We start from the raw sequence: 18214 nt of genomic DNA on the forward strand, positions 1-18214 counted from the left end.
CCTTCCTACAGCCTTGAGAGTTTCCAGGAAGACAGCCTTAAACTCTAAAGAACATCCATTGCCTGTCTGGTAGGTCTTCTCAGTGTTTCGAGAAACAGTTCGGCCTGGCAGAGGAGCCCACACCAGTGAGGGTTGGATTTTAGTTAGCCTTGGGAGAAGTTAAAAAGGGGAATTTTCCTTTGAAGAAAGTTATTGAAGATAGTGCCTGTTCCCTGTGGACAAGTTTGAGAGAACTGATACTTTGCCAAGAAAGCTTTACAATTCCTGTTGGATTCATTAATAAAAGACTTTGTTGTACCTTTTAAGCCATCTGAAGATTCCTTTTGTAAAGGAAGCCTCTGAGAACTTTTCCTAGGGCCCCTGGCTTCCCGCTGGGTAAAGGTTACACATCCTATATCTAAAGTCAACTAGCTATAGGCCCAGTGGTGACAGAACAGTTTGTTTTTGTGCCAGGAGTGACTTGAGAAACTGTAAGTCGCTTCTGGTGTGAGAGAATTGTCCGTCTGCAAGGACATTGCCCAGAGGACACCCGGATGTTTGATGTTTTACCATCCTTGTGGGAGGCTTCTCTCATGTCCCCACATGGGGAGCTAGAGCTGAGAGAGGGAGCTCAACCTGTTCTCCCCGGATTCGAATGGTTGACCTGTTGGCACAAGGCTTTAACCCATTGCACCACCAGGGGCTGCCATGTTACCAAGTGACCTGGATTATTGTTATAAACTAGACCACATCTAGTGGTGGCGCAGTGGGTTAAAGCACTGAGCTGCTGAGCTTGTTGATTGAAAGGTCGCAGGTTCGATTCCGGGGAGCGGTGTGAGCTTTCGCTGTCAGCCCTAGCTTCTGCCAACCTAGCAGTTCGAAAACATGCAAATGTGAGTAGATCAATAGGTACCGCTCCGGCGGGAAGGTAACGGCGCTCCATGCAGTCATGCCAGCCACATGACCTTGGAGGTGTCTACGGACAACGCCGGCTCTTCGGCTTAGAAATGGAGATGAGCACCACACCCCAGAGTCAGACATGACTGGACTTAATGTCAGGGGACTACCTTTACCTTTAGACCACATCTCCTGAATTATAATTGGGACAGATGTGACAGTAAATCAATTTGACCTCTCATATCTAGTAATTTGCACCTTTATTCCTCCAGCATTTCTTTATTGTTTCACCAAAAGAGGGAAGCAGATTTGGAAGTCATTGTTTTAATTAGCACCGGGATTGTCAGTTGCATTAAGATCACTCTGACCAAAAGGTCATGAGTTTGAAGCCAGCCCAGGTTGGAGTGGGTTTCTAACTAATTGTGTGCAGCCTGTTGTCGACCTTTGCAACCCGAAAGACAGTTGCATCTGTCAAGTAGGAAAACTAGGTACCACCTTAAAGTGTGGGGAGGCTAAATTAACTAATTTATGAGGCCATAAAAAAGACTCCAGCAAAGCACTCCAGCAAAAAGCATGCGGGGAATGCGGAAGTGCTTCATCAGCGTCGTAGGTGGCCGATGAAAGCGACAGCTCCCTTGGCGGCCAGAAAAAGTTAAATAGCCTCTGTGTATGTCTGTATATGTTTGTATGTCAAAATTGGCATTGAATGTTTGCCATATATGTGTACACTGTAATCCGCCCTGAGTCCCCTGCGGAGTGAGAAGGGCGGAATATAAATACTGTAGATAAATAAATAAATAAATTAGCGCTTTCAAAACTGTGGGATACGAAGTCTGTAGGTGAATGTAAAAAGAAACCTGTGAGTCTATGGGAAATAAGAATATTTTAAATGTATTGGAAAATATCAATAAAAGATTTTCGTCAGATATGTTGTGTCCTCATCCATTTCAAACATCTATTCAAACATCTATTGAATGTTTACTGCTGCCTGTTGTAAACTGCCTTGAGTCCCCACCAGGAGATAGGGAAGGATTTAAAGAAAGTTTATTATTATTACAGTTATTATTATTGTGTACATTGTGTAACTCTGTTATGTTCACTGGAGCTATTATTATTATTATTATTAACTTTATTTGTACCCCGCTAGCATCTCCCGAAGGACTCGATGCGGCTTACACGGGCCGAAGCCTCAAATACAATACAATAGAAACATAACACAACAATAAACAAAGTAAATCAAAACAATTAAGCAAAATAACCACAATGACAATACATCAAGACATTATTAAAACTGGTTCGGCCAGCGCAATGGGGTACAGGGTTAAAAGTGCTGAGATGGCAGGAGGAACGTAAGATTAAAAGTGCAGTGTGCAGCAACAATAGTTGTGCTAAAGTGCATCTAGGACTTGGGATGGGGATTCCTAATCTGCGAAGGCACATCGGAACAGCCAAGTTTTTAGGTTCCTTCTGAAAACTGCTAGGGTAGGGGCCTGACGAAGCTCTTTTGGAAGGGCATTCCAAAGTCGGGGGGCCGCCACAGAGAAAGCCCTGTCCCGTGTCCCCACCAAGCGCGCTTGCGACATAGGCGGGATCACGAGCAGGGCCTCCCCAGATGACCGGAGTGAGCGTGTGGGTTCGTAGATGGAGATGCGGTCACGCAGGTAGGGTGGTCCCAAACCGTTCAGGGCTTTGTAGGTGAGCACCTGCACCTTGAATTGGGCTCGGAAAATAAATGGCAGCCAGTGGAGCTCTTTAAACAGAGGGGTAGACCTCTCTTGATAATGAGCTCCAGTTAGCATCCTAGCTGCTGCCCGCTGGACCAATTGAAGTTTCCGAGCCGTCTTCAAGGGCAGCCCCACGTAGAGCGCATTGCAGTAATCCATTCTAGAGGTGACCAAGGCGTGGACCACCCCGGCCAGATCAGCCTTCACGAGGTACGGTCGCAGTTGGCGCACAAGTCTTAATTGTGCAAAGGCCCTCCCGGATACCGCCGACACCTGAGCCTCAAGTGTGAGCGAAGAATCCAGGAGGACACCCAAACTGCGGACCTGTGGCTTCAGGGGGAGTGTAACCCCATCCAACACAGGTAACCACCCTATACCCCGGTCCGGTTTACGATCGACCAGGAGGACCTCTGTCTTGTCGGGATTGATCTTCAGCTTGCTCTTCCTCATCCAGATCGACACAGCGGCCAGGCACTCGTCCAGCACCCGAGAAGCCTCCTTGGAATTAGGTGGAAAGGAGTAGTAGAGTTGCGCGTCATCCGCATAAAGATGGCACCCAACTCCAAAACTCCGGATGACCTCTCCCAGCGGTTTCATGTAGATGTTGAAAAGCATGGGCGACAGAATGGAGCCTTGCGGGACCCCACAGTTCAAAGGCCAGGGGTCCGAGCAGGCGTCTCCCAGCTTCACCATCTGGGTCCGTCCCTCCAGGAAGGACCGGAGCCACGACAAAACCGTGCCCCCGAGGCCCATCCCAGAGAGACGACCCAGAAGGATACCATGATCGATGGTATCAAAAGCCGCTGAGATGTCCAGGAGAACCAGCAGGGTCACACTCCCCCTGTCCAGCTCTCTGCGGAGGTCATCCACCAAGGCGACCAAGGCTGTCTCAGTGCCATGACCAGGCCTGAAACCAGACTGTGACTGATCTAGGTAGTTGGTATCGTCTAGGAAGCCCTGGAGCTGCGAGGCGACCACCCGCTCCAGCACCTTACCCAAGAAAGGGAGGTTGGAGACTGGCCTGTAGTTATTCAGCACCGTGGAGTCAAGGGAAGCCTTTTTGAGGAGTGGGCGAACCACAGCCTGTTTCAGACCAGATGGAAAAATCCATTGCTCCAACGATGCATTGATAATCAATACAAACCAGTCAACCAACCCCTCCCTGGCAGATTTAATGAGCCAAGATGGGCATGGGTCTAGAGGTGAGGTGGTCGCCCTCACAGCCCCAAGAACCTCCTCTACGGTTTCAGGGAGAACAAGCCTAAAAGAATCCCACAAAATTGGACAAGCAGATGCCTCCATCACCTCTTCAGGCACTGCGATGGAATTGGAGTCGAGCTCAAGGCGTATCTGAGCGACTTTACCTGCAAAATGGTAGACTATGAAGCCTATGAATCCATGCCTATTTTAATAAAAATATTTTATAATAGCATTTGTGATACATTCTATTTTCATATATATAATACTGTATAAAATAAAAATAAATCTAAACTATTATATTATAATAATAATATAATTATAATATTATATAATAATATTATAAATTATAATAATAATTTATTTAATAATAATAATAATTTAGATTTATTTTTATTTTATGCAGTATTATATATATATATATGAAAATAGAATGTATCGCAAATACTATTATAAAATATTTTTTATTAAATAATGTATAATTATAATAATATTATATAATAATATTATAAATTATAATAATAATTATTTATTTAATAATAATAATTTAGATTTATTTTAATTTTATTTATTTAGATTTATTATCTAAATTATTATTTTATAATAATAATATAATTATTATAATATTATATAATAATATTGTAAATTATAATTGTGATGTCTTGGCCTGTTTATTTCTCAGTTGGACTGTTCCATTTTACCAAGTTTAGGGGAGAGCTTAGGTTCCCCCTAGAGGCCGAGTTCGGTTGGTGCAGCCCATTCTGACTCAGAGCCAGAATGGGCTGGTTATAGAACTTCGTTTCCCATTCTTTGTTAGTCTTAGCTTATAGATAGTTGCCAGATAGTGTCTGGTCTGGCCTAGCAATTTGAACAGGCCATCCTAATCACGTATTTGCCAAAGCTTATAGATAGATAGTCATAGATAGAATAGTTAGATTTGCCTTATAGATAGATTAGATAGTACATATACATAGAATAGTTATAGCCGTATTTGCCTTAGAGTTTATAGATAGATAGTTTGTAAATGCCTTATAGATAGATAGAATAGATAGTATTTGCCCTAAAGTTTATAATAGATAGTTCATAGATAGATAGTTACATCATTCCCCATAGTGTATAGTTATATTTACCTCAGAGTTATACCATCATAATTAATCTTCACCTTTGTACATTGTTGTAATTCACCTTGATTATTTAGTAAACAATTGTTAAACTTATTCTTGTTTATAGAGTTTTATTTTGGGGGAATAATAGTAATTAGGGCATATCGATGGTCACTGGGAAAATAGCCAGACACATTTAGGTTTCTTATTAGATGTTCCTGGTGTGCCATCACAGTGATTAGGATCCTGATCGGCTTGTAGCCGTTTCAGATTGCTTATAGAAAGTTATAAGAGAGAGCCCACTCCCTGCAAAGGGGGTGTGAGAGAAGAAAAAGCACTGTTTTCACAGTGATTAGGTGCCTGATCGGCCTTGTAGCCGATTCGGATTGCTTATAGAGAGAGCCCACTCCCTCAGTGTGTGTGTGAGAGAAAAAGGCACTGTTTCCACTTTTCCATTGGAAGGTGTAGCAACGTTGTGGGAATACTTGGGTGAAGTGTTGCTAAATTGAATAATTTTATAGTAAGGAGAGTTAGGGGCAGCTTTTAAAGTAAAAAAGCTGCCTGCCTGCCCTTTTAAAAGATATTGGAGGCTTGTTTCCTGTCAGAGAGTGAAAGGGGCAAGGCTAGCATCTGCTATTTGTCTTAAGGGGGCATTTGGCGCCAAAAGGGGTTTTTTACAGTTTGGCAGCCATTTTGTGTTCATCCTTTAAGGCTACTATAATAACATCAGAACTGTGACAGCCTTATTGTCCCCTCAAAAAGAAGCGGCAGCCATTTTGCCTATATAGATTTCTATGGGATTTGTGCTTATAGTTTAGAAAGAGCGGGAAAAGGTGTTTTGGGGCCTGTTTTCGCATTTTTCTGAGGAAAAGGAGTTACAATACTCTTAAACCTATTCCAGTAAATTGTTGTTTTGCTGTTATAGTATAGGTGGTGACAGCAGGCTGTGTGAACATTTTGCCTCACACTCAGTCCTCTTCACCCATATAGAGTTGTTGCCTCGGCAACCAGCAAACAACAAGAATGGATGGGCTTTCTGATGGAAGTGCAGACAGACATGTACACATTTCCCGTTCACATAGGGTTAGGCACCCCACAGAGAAGGCCCTACAGCTGTTGCTAGAAAGGGAAAGTCGTTTAATTGTGAAGGCAGAAAGTGCTTGGAAACACGTGCAGTATAGCATGAACACCTTGTCAGCTTCCAGAGACCCTGAGGTAATAGCAGTGCATAAAGAAGAGCTCCAGGATAGTTTTTTTACTCTGGAAAACTATTATAGAAAGGCAACAACAAGTCCTTACAAACATCAATGATGATGATGCCCAAGCAAGACTGCAAGCATTGTCATTGGACTATCAAAGTAAAGAAAGAGAATTTAATGCCGTGCTTGAAGCTGCACAGTTTCGGCTTCAGGAATTTCAGCTGAGGGAGGCTTACTCTTTATCCCCTCCTAGAAGCCCCAAGTCCAGCAAGGGTTTCTACCCTCAGCGTCCCCTAAGTGTCAGATCACTTAGCCACCATTCACATTCCAGCAAAAGTGCCTCATCTTCCTGCAGTAAGATTTCTTCTGTGGCAGCTCAACATTTCAAAGAAGTTGAGAGGATGAAGCTCAAGGCGCAAATATTGCAGGCAGAAGCTGAATCGGCTATGGCTGTGAAAGAGCTAGACTTCTCTCAACTAGAAGCTAGACAGGCCATTCAGCAAGCTGAAATGGAAGCCCAGTTATCAGCTTTACAAAGCAAAAGAAATATAACTGAAAAGGCTAAAGAAGCGGTCAAGCTTGCAGTTAAGGCAAAAATTCTTGCCAAAGCTTTTCAGGACGAGTTGATTCCTGAAAATGTTAAGCTGCTGCCTCAGGAGGACATCGAATCAAAGATGTCATTTCTTCTCCTGTCTGACAAAGATGTCACCACCAAAGAGCTAAGCCCTATCTATACCAACACAATAGAGGATCTGCCTAATGCGGAGGGGGAAAGATCTGCACCTCAGCATAACCATCAGCCATCAGCATCAGTCTTTCATGAAGATGAGGGTCCTGTCAAAGTGCAGAAGTCTACAGCGGGGAGCCAGTCCTTTATGCTCTCCACCTGTTCCCCTGTTCCTGCCACCTGGTCCCTCCCTGACCCCAAACCTGAGAAAGAAGTTAAAGTGGAGTTTTTGGACAATGCACCTTGTGTCCAGAATTCCTTCGCCAATCAAACCATAGCCTCAGGTGTGTCTCCTTTGGGTCAGGGCGAAGGTGCAGAAAGGGAAAAGGCAGTGTTTTCTGCACGAAATCAAATGTTTTCCATGCCATCTGTGGCCTGGAACCCCTCCTTCTTCAAAAGCCCCAAGAGAGACTTAAAAGATAAGGGTGATGATTTGAGCTTCTCCAAAGAAGAGCAAAGACTTCTGGACATTCCAAGCAAAGAAGGAGTGCAGTCGGAAGAGGGAAGCTGGATAGCTCCCCTTCCTTTTAAAGACAATAAGCCTGACAAAGTGAGATCAGCCTTTGACTCCAGTGATACATCTGGCACTCCACCTAGCCTTCCACACTCACAGCAGGTGCTGCTTGCCAAAACTGTTGAGAAAGAGGCTCCATGTTCCAGTGGCTGCAACCCAGATTTTCTGGGGTCCAGTGCTCATGCATTCCATTGTGATTCTGAGCAGCTTGAGGCGACAGAGGCAGTGTTCCCTGCAGCATTGCCATCCCACAAGAAGGCATTGCTTAAAGAGTCAGCTTGTCAGGATTCCATTCCTTTGGAGCCGAACACTGTGCCTGATACCAGCAATAGGCCAGATAGCAACAAGAGCATTTCCTGTGCTGAGCCAAGTCGGTGGATTCATGTTGCCGCTGAGGAGAGACCTGCAGATATCATTTCCCGAGGGGCGTCTGCTCGGAGGTTGCTGCATTCCAGCTGGCTGTCGGGTTCCGAATGCCTCGCAGACCCAGGTTCTTCAAAGGACAACACCTTTCCAGAGCTTCCTGAGTCAACTCCAGAGAAGAAAGGTTTGACAGCACTCCAACGAGGACATCAAGGTATGAGACATTGCTTTAAAGGACCAAAGTGCTTCCTGGAACTATTGGCTTATGGGTGTCACCCAAGAAGAGTGTCCGAGTGTGGATGACCATATCAGGAAGACTCCAATCAAGACGGACTCCAACTGAAAGACTGATACTCACCAAAGACTTATCACAGACTTGGTGGTTTTATTAAAAGTTTAAAGTTTGTTGTATTTAATTGTATAAAGTGATTTGTTATAGTTTGTATATGCAAATTTGTTCCAAATTTGAGCGGGGAGTGTGATGTCTTGGCCTGTTTATTTCTCAGTTGGACTGTTCCATTTTACCAAGTTTAGGGGAGAGCTTAGGTTCCCCCTAGAGGCCGAGCTCGGTTGGTGTGCAGCCCATTCTGACTCAGAGCCAGAATGGGCTGGTTATAGAACTTTGTTTCCCTTTCTTTGTTAGTCTTAGCTTATAGATAGTTGCCAGATAGTGTCTGGTCTGGCCTAGCAATTTGAACAGGCCATCCTAATCACGTATTTGCCAAAGCTTATAGATAGATAGTCATAGATAGAATAGTTAGATTTGCCTTATAGATAGATTAGATAGTACATATACATAGAATAGTTATAGCCGTATTTGCCTTAGAGTTTATAGATAGATAGTTTGTAAATGCCTTATAGATAGATAGAATAGATAGTATTTGCCCTAAAGTTTATAATAGATAGTTCATAGATAGATAGTTACATCATTCCCCATAGTGTATAGTTATATTTACCTCAGAGTTATACCATCATAATTAATCTTCACCTTTGTACATTGTTGTAATTCACCTTGATTATTTAGTAAACAATTGTTAAACTTATTCTTGTTTATAGAGTTTTATTTTGGGGGAATAATAGTAATTAGGGCATATCGATGGTCACTGGGAAAATAGCCAGACACATTTAGGTTTCTTATTAGATGTTCCTGGTGTGCCATCACAATAATAATTATTTATTTAATAATAATAATAATAATAATAATTTAGATTTATTTTTATTTTATTTATTTAGATTTATTATCTAAATTATTATTTTATAATAATAATAATATAATTATTATAATATTATATAATAATATTGTAAATTATAATTATTATTTATTTAATAATAATAATAATAATTTAGATTTATTTTTATTTTATTTATTTAGATTTATTATCTAAATTATTATTTTATAATAATAGTATACTTATTATAATATAATATTATAAACTATAATTATTATTATTTAATAATAATAATAATAATAATTTAGATTTATTTTTATTTTATTTTATTTAGATTTATTTTATTTTATAAGGAATGATGTCCTGAGTTTATAAGTTGAGATCTAGGTCAATAATCAATAATCTTATTAGTTTACAAGTTGAGATATGTTTAAACAGGGGCTCGATGGCCATCTGTCAGGGGTGATTTGAATGCAATATTCCTGCTTCTGGGCAGAATGGTTGGACTAGATGGCCCATGAGGTCTCTTCCAACTCTTTGATTCTATGATTCTATATGTTTATGAGAAATGTTGTCCTAAGTTTACAAGTCGATATATATAAGAAACAATGTTCCAAAGTGAACCCGGAAATATCACATCTAGAAGTACAGAGATACCACTCTATATGTTCTATCTCTGCCTGTCGGGGAGCGGTCTTTCGAGTCTTTCGAACGCGGCTAATTTTACAACCATAGACAACTCGCGGCATAAAGAGCGGCCCACAGGAAGTAGTGTGGCCTGGATTGTAGTCCCGGGTCCGGGTGGAAACAGCAACCGGAAAAAGATTGGTTCCGCCTGGGCGGAAGTGAAGGGAGCGTATGGAGGCAGAGGAGCGGAAGTCCGGGGCAAGAAGCAAAGCAGCGGCTGGCGAACGACCGAAGAGGATGAACAACAAATTCGACGCGTGAGTCCGGGCCTCAGTGGCGCTTTTAGGCCTCAAGGCAACATCCTAAATCAAAGGAAGGAGCAGACAGTTTTCAATGGCATTCCTACAGGCCTGGTCGAGTTTGGGCCTGCCCTCCAGGTGTTTGGGACTCCAACTCCCACAATTCCTAATAGCCGGTAGGCTGTTAGGAATTGTGGGAGTTGGAGTCCCAAACACCTGGAGGACCCAAGTTTGGAAATACTTGTTTGTAAATATAAATCAAAACTTGTGATTGGAATGGCTTTTGGACTATGATTTCAGGGGTTATGTGCTATATCTCAACTGCTTATTTAAATATATTTATTTGTTGCTCTTTTATGATTTAATGCACAATGTATTTTGTATGTTGTAATGTAGCACTGAATTATTGCCAATTTGGAAGCCGCTTTGAGTCCCCTTCGGGGTTGAGATAGAGCAGGGTAAAAATACAATAAATAAATAAATAAATAAATAATAACCCCAGAAGAGCGGCTTACAAGTCATAAATACATACAACATACTACATAATACATAACTACCATAGTACTATTACATCATTCATAACACTAGTACTACATAATATTACATTATTGCTGGGGGAGGGGCGCTGATGTCACAGGGGACAAGATGGCAATGTCCTCCTGGCTCCCCTTGTTTATTCTGGCCCCAGAGTGGCCGTTGGTGCTGGGCATTACAGCAGGAATTGGCCCTGGATTGATGAATATGATTATTTGACTCTCTGGCTTTGGATCTATGCACAATAGTCATGTAATATTTACATATGTTGTTATAATGTTGTTTTAAATGGTTGATTAATTGCTTTTAATTGATATTGCTGTTTGGGCATGGAATAATGCCAATTATGTAAGCTGCCCTGAGTCCCCTTTGGGGTGAGAAGGGTGGGCTATAAATGTCCTAAATAATAAATAAATAAATATCTCCTGACTTCTTCCTATGTCCACATTAGGGAATATTACAAGATGAAATTGTCTCTTTTGGGTGATTTATTAAAGTCTGATTTTGTGTGCATAGATTTCCCCCTTTGACTGTGTCTGGTTGTGCTGTATTTTTACACACATTTGAAATGTGCACATTTTTCTGTTAGCCACATCTGCAGCCATCCAATAATGAAGCACTTTCAGATCCAATCTATTTAGTTTAACATCTAGTGAAGTTGAGTGCAATGGCTTTTCCCTTACCTTACCATTTACCTTATCTACACAATGTCATACAGTAGGGATAGGTAACTAAGTACTAAAGGTTGAGCATCTCTTATCTGAGATTCCAAAATACTCCAAAATGCTCAACATGAGTGGCTGGGATAGTTACACTGCTGCTTTCTGGTGGTTCAGTTCAGTGTACACAAACTTTGTTTCATACACAAAATTATTAAAAATATTTTGTATAAAATTACCTTCAGTCTATGTGTGTAAAGTGCATATGAAACATGAATGAATTTCACATTTGGACTTCAGTCCTACCTCCAAGATTTCACATTATGCATTTGCAATGATTAAAAACCAAAAATACCCAAAATGTGGATTTCCTGGTCCCATGCATTTCAAATAATGGATCCTCAACTTGCATTAAAAACTGCACTTGAAATTGGTGTAAACACATGCATCTGTTCAGTTCATTCTGTGTGTTCCCATTTTCCACGACTCTGAAGCTGAATTTGTCCATGTTTTCCCTGCATGTAAAACCCACAAATTCTTAGGATGGTAATGCAGAAAAGTTCTTTTATCACATTGAATCAGTGGTCTGAAATTGTAATCCATGAGCTATTTTGGAATTTGGTCCCTAACTAGTTTTGCCAATTCTTAGAAATTATAGAAGCTGAAGTCCAAAACATGTGGAGGACCAAATTTTCAGAACTACCCGACTGAACAGAAAAGGACAAGTAACAGGACACTTGTTCAGCATCCAAAGTGCAATTTCTGCTTCTTTTAAAAATCTCTGCTCTGTCTCAGTAGCCTGAATCCATCAGTCTGGTCTAATAATAACCACAGTCTGTCCTTTAGATTTTGTTCTATGCTAAACATAGTTGCTCCTTCATGCTTTCAAACTGATTCCTTCCTTCCTTTCTTTGCTAGTTTGAAGGATGATGACAGTGGAGATCATGACCAGAATGAAGAGAACAGCACACAGAAAGATGGTGAGAAGGAAAAAAACGATAGAGACAAATCCCAAAGTAGCATCAAGAGGAAGGTATGTCCTTGCCTCTTCCCTAGACTGAAGTGTCTAGTGGAGGATTGTGACAGGGGGGTTTTAACCTGTTGCTCCAGAACCAAGAGGATACCTGTGAATAAGTCATATTAAAGCCCATCAGGCCTCTATTCCATTTATCTCCTTGTGAAAGAAAACAGTGCAAACTTTTCCAGTGTGTTGATTTTGAAAGCAGAATCTGTAATGCAGGTAATACACCATTTCTACAGTTCACTAGAAGGATTGAGTTGTTGATGTGGAGATTTATTTTCTAAAGTCCAATTCCCAATACAAGGAGTTCATTCACACTACCTCAGAGGATGCTTGCCATAGATGCAGGCGAAACATCAGGAGAGAATGCCTCTAGAACAGGGGTCCTCAAACTTTGTAAATAGAGAACTAGGTCATAGTCCCTCAAACTGTTGGAGGGCCGGATTATAGTTTGAAAAAAAATATGAATGAATTCCTATGCACACTGCACATATCTTATTTGTAGTGCAAAAGACACTTAAAAAGAATACAATAATTAAAATGAAGATTTTTTTAAACAAATATAAACTTATTAGTATTTCAATGGGAAGTGGGGGCCTGTTTTTGGATGATGAGATAGGATTGTTCTTGTGTGCTTTCAAGTCATTTCAGACTTAGGTTGACCCTAAGCGAGGACTGGGTAAATGACCTTGGAGGGCCGTATCCAGCCCTCTCGCCTTAGTTTGGGGACCCCTGCTCTATTTATTTATTTATTTATTTATTTCTTGCATTTATTAACCGCCGCTCTCAGCCCTAGGGCGACTCGCGGCGGTGTACAGTACAAAAAAGACACTTTACAAAGAGATCAAAACAACAACTAACATCACTAATACATAACATCTAACTTACACTAAAACATCCGCTCCGTCATATTATGGAATCATAGTCAATCTCGTAGTCATAATTCGTTCCGGTTGTCAATACCATTAACATAGCACTTAGTTGAAAGCCTGCTCGAAGAGCCAAGTCTTCAGGCCTTTTCGAAAGGCCATGAGGGAGGGGGCCTGTCTAACGTCAGCAGGGAGGGAGTTCCACAGCCGGGGGGCCACCACTGAGAAGGCCCTCTCTCTCGTCCCCTCTAGAACATGGAGCATACAACAACCGAGTTCATTAACATTATTATGTATTTATTTCATATATTTATACCCTGCCCTTCTCACCCCTGAGGGGGGACTCAGAATTGTAGTACCACTATTCCAATTTCAGTGCCATAAGATCCTGGGATTGATAGTATGATGAGACACTACAGGGTTTTGGCTGAGAATTATCTCTGAACTGTGGATCTATTGGACAGGACAATGTCATATTGTGATTGTCATGTAGTGTGAAAACAGAATGTCATGTAGTGTGAAAACAATCTTGACAATCCTAATTTTTTACGGCTGTGAACCACAGACATTTTCCTTGCAATCATCTCTTTATGTCCTCTGGTACATCAATGAATGTCAATGTTTCTGTGTGAAAAATGTAACCTTTGTACTTGAGGAACACAGCCTGCAGGCAAATCCTCCCATCAGCCCTGACAATGACAGTCATCAGCATAAACAACATTGGGAGTCCTGAGTAGCACTGATGGACCATACTGCCATCTCCTTTCCAGGGGATTTTGCACTATTAGTTGTTGTGTGCCTCCATGTCATTTCTGACTTGTGGCAATGCTAAGGCAAACCTATTGCAGGGGATTTGTTTTAGAGGGGATTTGTCCTCGCCTTCCTCTGAAGCTGAGAGAGCGTGTTTTGCTCAGAATCAGTGAAGGCAAATTAAGAGACATAGCTCCACATGATAATAGATGGCCACTTGCTGTATTTGTTTTAGAAAGCTCAACACTTTTAGAATATTATTTATTTATCGTGTCAGTATCAACCAGACAATTGTATTACATTTTTAAACAAATTTTTAGCAAAAAGACAAAACAGAGTTTGCAAGCTTGGTAGTTGATTAAATGTCCAGTAGCTGGCCACTTGGAGTGCCTCTGGTGTTGCTGCAAGAAGGTCCTCCATTGTGCATGTGGCAGGGCTCAGGTTGTATTGCAGTATGTGTTTTGCTCTTCTCCACACTCGCATGTCTTGGATTCCACTTTGTGGCCCCATTTCTTAAGGTTGGCTCTGCATCTCATGGTGCCAGAGCGCAGTCTGTTCAGCGCCTTCCAAGTTGCCCTGTTTTCTGTGTGCCCAGGGGGGAGTCTCTCATTTGGTATCAGCCATTGATTGAGGTTCTGGGTCTGAGCCTGCCACTTTTGGACTCTTGCTTGCTGGGGTGTTCCAGCAAGTGTATCTGTAGATCTTAGAAAACTATTTCTTGTTTTAAGTCATTGACGTGCTGGCTGATAACCAAACAAGGGATGAGCTGGAGATGTCTCTGCCTTGGTCCTTTCACTATTGGCTGCTACTTCCCGGCGGATGTCAGGTGGTGCAATACCGGCTAGAATGGTTGCATCAGATGTCCTTGTTGCCAGTTCCAAAGAAACAATTAATTCATTTTATTATCTGACTATTTGGATTCATATGCAGATATCCAGGGATGATGGTCTATTATTTTTTTGCATAATTTCTTTTGTGGGTGCAATATACAACTTTAGAAGTATATGTGTAAAGGTATTGTGCCCCATATAAAGGTATGTGTTATGTAGAAACAAGTAACCAATATGTTTTTAGAGAATATAACCAACTTTTTGTTGTTCTAGTAATATAAATGGAACTATATTAGTATCTGTTTAGTATAGCCCTTAAGAAGGCCAGTGTTTTGTCTGACACATTTTAGGGTTTTAAAACAAATCAAGCAAGTGACTATCTATTTAGCATATGAAGATGTATTTCCTAGTTTGACTTGAGTTCTGGGTATTTTACTAATCGCATCTCCTATAAACCAACCTGGGGACTGCCATCAGCAGAGGAGAACCTGCTCTCGGTCCCACGCCCATCTCAAGCACAGCTGATGAGAGAGGGTCTTCTTCGTGGCCACCCCCACTTCAGGAACTCCCTTCCTAAAGAAAGAAAGCTTGCCCCCTCTTTCTTGTACTTCAAAAAACAACTGAAAACTTACATTTGCTCACTAGCATACAGAGAGGAGGAGGATTAGATGATAAGAGACCACCACTAGAACCTTGACTGAAAAGTATTATTGTATTCAGGCTTGGTCAGATCATGTTTGCCCAGTTAACACCACTGGCCACATAATAAACTCACATATCTTAATGATTTTTTGTTGGCGTCTATAAATGAATGCAGATGTTTTATGTTTAGATTTTATGTTGAGGTAATTTTTTGTTAGGTTACATTTTATTTAACCTGTAGACGTTATGTTATAAATTGTTTGGGCTATTATGTTTGTATCTGGTATTGCACTGAGGCATTGAATGTTTGCCTTTTTTGTCTGTTTGAAATCCTCGGGGAAAGAGGGCAGAATATAAATAAAGATTTATTATTATTATTATTATTATTATTATTATTATTATTATTATTGACACAAAAGCACAGTATGTCACAGCAAATTAGATCTATATGCTGGATTTCGTATTATTATTATTATTATTATTGTTATTATTATATTGAGTAATCTTGGGTAAACTACGCTCTTTCAGCGTCAGAGGATGGTAAGGGAAAACCCACCTAAACAAATACTGTTTCTTCATTTCCCTTTGCTTTTCATACACATTCATCATTTCTCCCCACTCACCCAAACTCAACCAGTGAATTTCCATGGCTGAGTGGGGATTTGAACCCTGCTCTTTCAGTGTTGGAGCTCCCGGGGGTGCAGTGGGTTAAACCACTGAGCTGCTGAACTTGCTTACGGTTGCAGGTTCGAATCCAGGGAGCGGCATGAGCCCCTGCTGTTAGCCCCAGCTTCTGCCCACCTAGCAGTTTGAAAACATGCAAATATGAGTAGATCAATAGGTACTGTTCCAGCGGGAAGGTAATGATGCTCCATGCAGTCATGGTGGCCACATGACCTTGGAGGTGTCTATGGACAACGCCGACTCTTCAGCTTAGAATGGAGATGATCACCAACCCCCAGAGTCAGACATGACTGGACTTATTGTCAGGGGAAAACGTTTGCCTTTACCCTTTCAGTGTACTAATCCAACACTCAAACCACTGTACCCCAAACTCTTTTTGTACTTGCCCATGCTCCCTGACAGAATTGTGGGAGCCTTTATTGTGCTCATGTTAAAACTGTCAGATTTTAAAGGTGAACTATAACTTACTCTAAGTTCAGGGTTTATGTGTATTAGACTACCAAAATGCACAGAGAACAGCTGTTACAGAACTCAGCCCCAAGGGGCTTACGCTTGAATATTTATGGCATTTCAGGACGGAGATCTACCATCTGTTCCACTTCTCTCCTGTGTGCAAGAGATGGGCTTGAACCAGCCCCTCACTAATTCTGTTGTAATAATCTCCCTGGTTGTGTTCCTTTGCTTTTTAATCTGCTTGCCAAGGGCACTTTCCCATTAGACTCGGTATCTTGTGACTATTTTAGGAAAAAGGAAAAACCAGATTCTCCTGGTTTATTCTTTGTTAAATGGGAGCTGTGATGGCTGGTGTTTTGACCCAGCAATATTAAAAACAAGCATAACAGTTGCAGCCATTTGGTTTTGTTGCCTGATTTAGAAATCTTGGGTGGAATTCTCCAGATTTCCTTCATTCCATTTCCTCTCATCGAGAGGCAATCAAAGCCTCCATGACCACATCAGGTGGGATTTTTCTATCTCTTTTCTTTGGAGACATGGAGAGAGGTAGGCAGAGTTCGTGAACTGGAACTGTCTGATTAATTGGTATCAAGAAATATAAAGTATTCCTTGTGGGGCCCAGTCTCGTCCAGCTTGGAAAAACTCAAGCGTGCAGAGGGTTGATAAGCCCTTGAAGTATAGTCGATTTTTGGCAGAATAATGGTCTGTTTCAGGCTGTTAACAGAGATGGAAGTTCACAAAGAAAATGGGGCTAAACTGTTCTTTGGCATTCTGTGCTGTCAGGAATGGACAGGCTTCTAATGCTCCAAACATCTTTTCAGCTTTCTCTTCCTGGATGTGCCTATGGAGAAATGAGTTTTTATTTTCATTCTGCCCACAGGCTGTGGTACCAGGACCTGCGGAGCATCCTCTGCAGTATAATTACACCTTCTGGTACTCCAGACGGACGCCTGGGAGGCCCACCAGCTCTCAGAGTTATGAACAGAACATCAAACAAATTGGCACCTTTGCTTCCGTGAGTTCTCATTGCCTTTGTGTCATTATTTAGAGTTTAGCTGGTTTTGAATATGTGTGTACCCGTGTATATTGTGTTATCTGCATATAGAGAGGAATGGATCTCCTCCACTTTCCTCCATATCCATTATTTTAGAAATGCCTTGTTGTTATTTTTTATTATCTATATAAATAAAAATGTAATGTTCGTTTGTGGTATTCACAGAACTCAAAAACCACTGGGGGAATTAACACCAAATTTGGATACGATACACCTAACAACCCAATGTATGTCCTTCACGCAAAAAAAATTGATTTTGTCATTTGGGAGTTGTAGTTGCTGGGATTTATAGTTCACCTACAATCACAGAGCATTCTGAACCCCACCAACAATAGAATTGAACCAAACTTGGCACACAGTTCTCCCATGACCAACAGAAACTACTGGAAGGGTTTGGTGGACAGTGTCCTTTGGTTTTGGAGTTGTAGTTCACCTACATCCAGAGATCACTGTGGACTCAAACAATGATGGATCTGGACCAAACTCTACAAGAATACTCAATATGCCCAAATGTGAACACTGGTGGAGTTTGGGGAAAATAGAATCTTGACATTTGGGAGTTGTAGTTGCTGGGATTTATAGTTCACCTACAATCACAGAGCGTTCTGAACCCCACCAACGATAAAATTGGGCCAAACCTCCCACACAGAACCCCCATGTGGGCCACAGCAACGCGTGGCAGGGGACTCAAAGCAGTTTACACATAACTGACAAAACTTCAGTGCCATACATTGGACACTGACGTGATGCCAAACCATAACAACCACAATAATAAAACCACAATTAAACATAAATCATAATTAGACAGTTCATAAGCAATCATTAAAACAATAAATAATAAAAACAGTCTCACCAGTCGTATTGTCATTCTAGTCCATATCCTTTAAACTCTACAAACATCTACTGTCCGAAGGCCTGAT

At 41.3% G+C, this 18214-nt stretch overlaps 1 protein-coding gene across 3 annotated transcripts in view; it reads left to right on the forward strand.

Annotated features, from left to right (window-relative positions):
• Nucleotides 1-9707: 9707 nt before the first annotated feature.
• The window catches only part of EIF4E2 (eukaryotic translation initiation factor 4E family member 2), a 30707-nt gene continuing 22200 nt past the window's right edge, over nt 9708-18214 (forward strand). For 2 of the 3 annotated variants that reach the window (XM_060767331.2, XM_060767332.2), the window contains exons 1-3: nt 9708-9816; nt 11910-12024; nt 17121-17255. In XM_060767331.2, the coding sequence (XP_060623314.2) occupies nt 9731-9816; nt 11910-12024; nt 17121-17255 (336 nt within the window). In that variant the 5' untranslated portion in view covers nt 9708-9730. The remainder of the gene's footprint in view (nt 9817-11909; nt 12025-17120; nt 17256-18214) is intronic. The other variant, XM_060767333.2, reaches the window with a different exon arrangement.

Source organism: Anolis sagrei, chromosome 3 (genome assembly GCF_037176765.1).
Source record: "Anolis sagrei isolate rAnoSag1 chromosome 3, rAnoSag1.mat, whole genome shotgun sequence".
NCBI classification, from domain to species: Eukaryota; Metazoa; Chordata; class Lepidosauria; order Squamata; family Dactyloidae; genus Anolis; species Anolis sagrei.